This window comes from Aegilops tauschii, chromosome 7, assembly GCF_002575655.3.
Source record: "Aegilops tauschii subsp. strangulata cultivar AL8/78 chromosome 7, Aet v6.0, whole genome shotgun sequence".
NCBI classification, from domain to species: Eukaryota; Viridiplantae; Streptophyta; class Magnoliopsida; order Poales; family Poaceae; genus Aegilops; species Aegilops tauschii.
In genome coordinates, this window is record NC_053041.3 from 192,267,260 (window position 1) to 192,274,281 (window position 7,022).

General features: G+C 44.3%; 1 protein-coding gene across 3 annotated transcripts; it reads left to right on the forward strand.

The window, feature by feature from the left end:
• Positions 1-2,412: 2,412 nt before the first annotated feature.
• Positions 2,413-6,264, forward strand: LOC109784473 (uncharacterized). 3 transcript variants are annotated; one of them, XM_073505861.1, is made up of 9 exons: positions 2,413-3,064; positions 3,177-3,545; positions 3,849-4,334; positions 4,424-4,814; positions 4,902-5,127; positions 5,248-5,346; positions 5,464-5,710; positions 5,805-5,874; positions 5,975-6,264. In XM_073505861.1, exons 1-3 carry the CDS (start codon positions 3,003-3,005, stop codon positions 3,985-3,987), a joined length of 570 nt encoding a protein of 189 aa, XP_073361962.1. In that variant the 5' UTR covers positions 2,413-3,002; the 3' UTR covers positions 3,988-4,334; positions 4,424-4,814; positions 4,902-5,127; positions 5,248-5,346; positions 5,464-5,710; positions 5,805-5,874; positions 5,975-6,264. The 3 variants fall into 3 exon arrangements, with proteins under 3 accessions (XP_073361962.1, XP_073361963.1, XP_020198659.1); XM_073505862.1 differs by having other exon boundaries at positions 2,907-3,064; positions 4,010-4,334; XM_020343070.4 differs by lacking the exons at positions 2,413-3,064; positions 3,177-3,545 and having other exon boundaries at positions 4,056-4,334.
• The last annotated feature ends 758 nt before the right edge of the window (positions 6,265-7,022 follow it).

Sequence of the window (7,022 nt, forward strand, 5' to 3'; positions counted from 1 at the left end):
CCAACCCCATATGGAGGGGTACTGTCAGCAAGATCATCAGCCACTAACATTTGCTTCTTCATTTCCGAGACTCCTGAATGATGTGGTGATGGTTTCATGGCCAGAAGTTGGGAGAAGATTGGCCGCTGTTTCTGGGGAGGTCTCCTACCCAAATCGCCATATTGATCTTTTAGATGAAGTTAATGTGTTTGGATTTACTATGGAACTCTCTGAGGTGAATATCACATCGGAGAGTGGAAGTTTAGGGGCACCGTTACTTGACGGCGAGGGCAATGTGGTTGGAGTACTGCATGGTGGGAATGGGCGGTTCTCCTTTTTCATCTCTCTTGGTGACCTCAGGGAAGTTCTTAATCAGTGGGGTAAGACACGCGACCAATTTGACCCTTTTTTTATTGATTCCTGCATGTGTTACGTCTATAATACAGATTGTTCTATTTTGCAGGTTTCATTCTTGCAGTTCCTGCTTAAGCTCCGCTGAATCTGTCAATTGTCTGTTCCACTTTGACTATGCTATGATTGAATTCACAGAACTTTTAGGGGTGGTTTCTAGGAATTTTAAATTGCTGCTGTATCTTTACAAATTGGAGTAGCTTTTGTTGATTTTTTTCCTTGCAGTAATCTAAGACAATGGATGTGGATGGACATTGAACAAGCAGACAGATATGTTTTCTGAAATTCCTGTTATGAATGGAAATTGCAAAGACATTTGGAACTCAAGTTATGAAAAAACAATTCTAGGGATAACTGAAGTTGCTAGTATGAATAAAGACACATGAATTTGCATTTTTCTTTACCACATGTAAGCATATTGCACCACTTCGTTTCAATAGCAGAGGTCACGGGATACTAATATATAGTGTTTAGTTAAGTTCTTGTCTGTAGAAGCATGAGTGTTGGGTTGGCTGGCCTGGGTTTCACCACCAACCATTGTGTAAGAATGTACTCCCTCCGTTCCTAAATATTTGTCTTTCTAGAGGTTTCAAATGGTGACTACATACGGAACAAAATGAGTGAATCTACACTCTAAAATATGTCTATATACATCCGTATGCGGTGACTATTTGAAATCTCTAAAAAGACAAATATTTAGGAACGGAGGGAGTAGATCGCAACCATATCAAAACTGTGGGATGATCTTTATTAATAAATTGTTGTCAAGAGTTGGGCTAAAACAATTGTGATGTGAACCCTCTTCTCTCAAATTTATTCACTTGTATTGCGACCCATTTTCAACCTAGTATAGTAATACCAGTAAGAGCTGCTTCTGAAGTGTCTGTCAGCCTAACACACACCAGTCTATCGGTTATGAGGTACTTCTCATGGGTTCACTTGGTGAGATAAATTTGATTATATGGAAGTTTGGTGAAGGCAAAACCAGAATCAATTCGAGGACATGGCTCCAGGTTAGTACTTTACTACAGCAGGCCGTAAGAAACAACACCTTTCCTTTTGAATTTCTCAGCCCCCTGCACCTCCACAGCTGCATCAACCTCAAGACTCATATGCTTGTAGATAGCCTGTTTAGAGCAAACAAGGAATCAAGAACGATTTGATCCTCACAACTCATAAGCTTGTAGACAGCCTGTTTAGAGCAATTAAGGAATCAAGAACAATTTGATTCACAAATTCTTATTTGGCGTGCGTGCACTGCACTGCTTAGCAGTGTGTGGCCCCCCTTTTTAGGGTTGTACTCGGACTGTGGGGTTGCACTTTCAGAGGTCATTGTCTCCCCATTTTATTTCCGCCCTTGCAACCGCTTGGTCTGCTTCAAGGTGGAGACCAAGGCAATCCAGCTCTTGTGGTTGGTGCTAGCCGAGCTCGCTATCTCAATGAGCCGCCCAGAGACATGGAGTGAAGGGGGATTGTTCTTAGGGTTTGGTGATATCCGTTGGATCCTTTGTGCGAGAAAGCAAATCCAAGACGAAACCCTCATGTGTATGGTTTTGGCATTTGTGCTCTTAAGTTCAATTGGGGCAATTTTGCCTTTTGATTTCTTCTATAGATTTGTTTCCACAATTCACTTTTGTCTGCCTGATTCCTTGGTTCTATGCAACCAAGTCCAGGTTAGTCAATTGCCCCTATCTCGCTGTTATTATTTTTTTGTTTAATTGTGTTATTGGTGATGTGGTTTTTCTTCATTGTTTTTTTTCTAGCTGTTCTCTTCTAATTTGTGTGATTTTCTTCAGTAGGCAGCCAAATTCAAGTGAGTGGATTCAGCTGTTCAAGTATACTCCATAATACTGGATTTTATTAGAAAAAGATGAGTATCAGTGATCGGAATGATTGAACTGCAGTACACTGCAAAGAAATTTGGATTACGAGAAGGGCATATATCATGTAAAATTTACTCCCTCCGTTCCTAAATATAAGTCTTTTTAGACATTTCAAATGGACTGCAACATACGGATGTATGTAGACATATTTTAGAGTGTAGATTCACTCATTTTGCTCCGTATGTAGTCACTTGTTGGAATCTCTAGAAAGACTTATATTTAGAAACGGCGGGAGTACATATGTTCGTCACATTTGTTGTCCACTCATTGGGTTCCGTTCAATCAATTGTGTGATCTATGCTCTGTGCAGTGCATATGCGTGCTAGGTTTCTGGCCGTGCTTAAAGCTGTTGATTTTTTTTATTAATCGCATTTAGCGGCGAGGGGAGTTTTGGCTCTCGGGTCCAGATGGACCCGAAATCTCTGCCACTCATAGATGCGTCGCGATCTGTGCCAGAGGTCAATGTCACGGCGATACAGAATTCTGAAAAGATTTATACGCTGGCCTGTCTGACGCACATACAGACGGTGGGTGGGTCAGAGTTTGACGGCCGTCTCCTGGATAACGCTCGCTACACACCTGTACTCTGGGCGCCTGGTACAGGTGTCTGGTGTTCATGGCGATGGCCGTCGGTATTGAAATTCTTGTGAATAAGCCAGGGTCGAGCTCGGCGGCGCCGGCATAGAGGTCAGACGACGAGGCCGGCCGGAGGGGTTGCGCAGCAACCTGATGGATCAAAGAACGCTGGCGTTGAAGATGGCGGCCGACTTCCCCGTAGCTCCAGTGGACAGGTAAGGTTCTAGCTAATCCCCTCTCCGTAAAAACTCGTGAAAAGAATCTGATTTTCAGAGATTTTCCATCTATCTGCGGGGCCGTTGATTTGCGATTGGAATGTCATTGTAGGTTACATATTTTCGCGGACGAGGCGTGCAGCGCTGCAATTTTGATGGAGATGGTGCAGGCGGTAGGTCCGGCCGAAGTTCATTCAGTCGGCGGATCTAGATGGGGAATGGTTGATGCTGGGGTCAGCGTTGTGGCCGGATTCAGCGGTGCAGCGTACGGCGAGCAAGTCAGGGTGGATGCCGGAGGTGTTGTGGTGTCTGATTTGAATGAGAGCGAGGAGGATAACGCTGATGCATTTGAGCAAGGAGCGCAAGTGGATGGGATCCACGCCATGGATTCTGTGATTGCAGACCAAGCGGAGAGTGAAGATGCTGCTTCTGTACATTCTACAGGGAAGATTGATCCACAAGCCCCAGGATGGACAAGAAGGTATTCAGGCACTTTTTCTTGCTATTTTTTATTCTTGTTGCGATCTACATACTCTGATATTTTTTTCTTTGGCTTAGCATGTTTTGTTACAAGTGGGTAATGTACGGTACATCTACATGATCTTGTCTTGAAAATAGATAAATGTTTTCCATTGCATAGTTTAGTATAACTTGGGGGGTTGGCTGTTAGATGTATAAATGTATTTGATTTATTGCTAAAATTGTATAGGATAGCAGCAGTGCAGAACATGATCTCACTGAAATTTATCAGTGCATGACCACTTTTTTTTTTGATTTTGGTCAGGGTTAGGGTTGGGAAACAACCACCTGACCGCGCACCATGCCTGGACAGGGGATGTGCACTAGAGCAGACTATCAGAGGAAATGCTGACAAGCTAGGACCAAACGTGATTGAGCCTGAGATGCTGATCCTAAACCTCTGAAATGTTCGCACATTTTTCGCAGGCAAAACAACCTATTGCGGTACTCCTTCGTGAACAAAATGCCAGAGCAATCTGCCATGTTACTACTGCGCGCCATAACATTCAGACTGACATGGTGAACTTCACAGACAAGCTCATGGCAACACTTGCATCCAACTGTACTTGTTGTGCTGCTAGGGGTTTCTCAGATTGCCCTTTACGAATGTGTAATGCCAATCCAGCATCCAAGGCCACCACGGCACCAGAAGAGGCTGCCTGCCCGCCCAGTGCTAACCTACCGACCATTTACCGAACCCCCGTCTCCACCAAAATCCATGGTGTCAGGCTTGAACTCTCTGAAAGTGAAGGTAACTTTTTCCCTCTTTCGCCATTTAAGCCTCACGCACGTTGTTTTCCTCATATTTTGTTGTTCACTCAGCACATATCTGGTGTGCAGGCGAAAGTTTTCTCAAAGACTGAAAAATGCTAAACGGCTGAGGCATCAGGCTCAAGTTCCTTTAAACAACATCCAAGATTGCCAAAACACCTAGCACCGAATCTGTTACTGAATTTGGAACAACCGAAGCCATTTGTTCTGCTGTCCAGCATTATGCCCGCTGCATATCAGTCTCTGTTAAGGATATATATGCAGACTGCCAGATCGACGAACCATCACTGGTCCTTTTTGGTGTCAGCCATGTCAGCATACCTAAAAGGAAGTATATATCGGCAAGGAGTTACGCTACCAACCCATGGTTTGCAGGTCGCCCAGTCGTTCCAGCTCCTACTTCCACTGCCGAACTTCTCGAATCTCACTTCGCATCATTGTCTGTGAAACACCTTTCAAGGTATTCATGTATTATCATCAACCATGATCTCCCCTTTCTTTTTTTTCAAACTTTGCATCATTCTAACAAATAACATGGTCTATGCAGGAATTGGATACTGCATAATGACCCTAGGTTCATTCGAGTTACAGGGGAAGAGATAAAAGATCAGCTCCTTGGCGATGCCATGGTCGACCACGAACTTGGATGTATCATTTTGGTCGACCACGAACTTGGATGTATCATTTTGCAGCGCCAGAAGCAGCTTGATCATGAATCAAATCCTGATGTACAATATCTTAACCACCGACACATCCTAGAGGTTGATTTCTCGGTAAGATAATCTTCTACATGGTTATAGCCCGACCAGACTTTCTGCATCATTCTAAATTATATAACCTTTTATGTTTATCCCAGCTACCCAATGTTTACCTGTCTACAATTTTTATTACAGACAGTTGCTCTATGTGGCACAAGTATTTCCGACTTCCTAGAGGTCCAGAACCAATTCATTGGCCCAAGTGTCTACCATGCCATAGAGGCCTGCCAGCTGGTAATTTTTGTTTGGCCTCTTTAAAAAAAATGCTTGACCTCTTATCGAACTTGCATTTCTAGTTCTATTGAAACAAACACCTGAGACAAATATCGTCATGACCTCGCTACCATGCAGTTCTACGTACCAGCTATACTACGCGACGGATGGGCTGTCTACATTTGGGATATGCTTACAAGGGCAATCCAAGTTTTTGATCCTTCAGTCGGTCCCAAAGGATGCAGCCAGGATCAGCAGGCTCGACACGAGCTTATTGCGTCGTGCTTACATAATGCATTGTTCGGGTGCCTGCATGCTGGGTGGCCAACACGAAAGGATAACTGGTCTACCATTTCCCCTGTTTTATGGATACCACAATTACCAGGTTTCCCCTTTGCGTTCCACCTAGAATTAAGTTCGTTTCCACATCAATAAGAACTGCCTAGCACACCACTAATCCAAACTTTTTCCTGGCACAGGGAGGAAACTGGTAATTGCGTCATGCACATCATTAGGTACCACGATGGAGAGAGTATACCGATCACCAAGGTATTTGATAAGAAATCCTAAACTACACTGTTCTGTACCGAGCTTCTCTTTTGCCATATAGCGATTAGCTCACAAAGGCAAAATCTCATTTTGATCACAGAACAACCTTGTGAAAACTAAAAGTACATTCTGCAAGAAGTTATGAAGCTCCAGGGGAACAGTTCATCATTGCCAGCCGATGCACTATGGTCAGTTCATGCCCCTACCGATGGTTATGAAGCTCCAGGGGAACATTTCATGCGACCCATTTAGCGTGCCCACTACGGACATTCAATGAATATTCATTTTGTCAATCCATGTTGTATCGCTATACATGACTAAGTGTGTATCGTACATTTCCTCCAAAACCATCTACCTAAATGGACAACCTATTATATTTTTCATGCGTTATCATCCTAGACCTCCCTCTTATCACTTTTTTTTTTTTTAAATCTATCACTTTTTTTTGGTAATTCATCATTCATCCACCAGGCGAAATCTGTTGTTCACACACGTTAAGAATGAACTTTGATCTTAGCCATCAGGTTGGTCACGCCGAGCATGATGTTGACCCTTATGAGATCTTGGACAAATCGGGATCCTAACGAGACCTCCGATGGGGAGGCAGGATGCTGGTGTAGCGGGGGCATGATTCTCGTCTGTGACCTCCGCATCCTGGTTGGCCAGCAGGTACATCTCGTATCCCTCCTGCCATTCGTAGAACTGGCATCTCCCGGCCTTGAAGATAAATTACAGAAAGAGAGAAGGAAAGTGAGAAAATCGCGATGTGAAAAAGATCAGTCAGAAAGGCTTGAGGGGCGGTCTGGGAAGAAAGTACTAACATCTTTTAAGCAGCACTTGTAATATCGATGTCTAGGCTTAGACCCACACGGGCCACACACTGCGGTGATGATTTTTTGCTTTGCAAAATGGACATGGGATTAGTGGAAGGGGCGGTGGTTTCTGCCGGCGCCTGGAGGCAGAGGAAGAGGACTCCATTGGAGCAGGGGTGAGAGATGGGAGAGAGCTTGCAAAGGAAGGAGGAGATGGAGGGGGGAGGTAGGAGGAAGAGTGAGGTGGGGCTGCACGGGAGAAATATCTAGAGGAGCGGCCTGGCAGCCAACGCCGTTGGAACAGTTCCTTCCATGGTTTGGAACAGATCCGTCGAG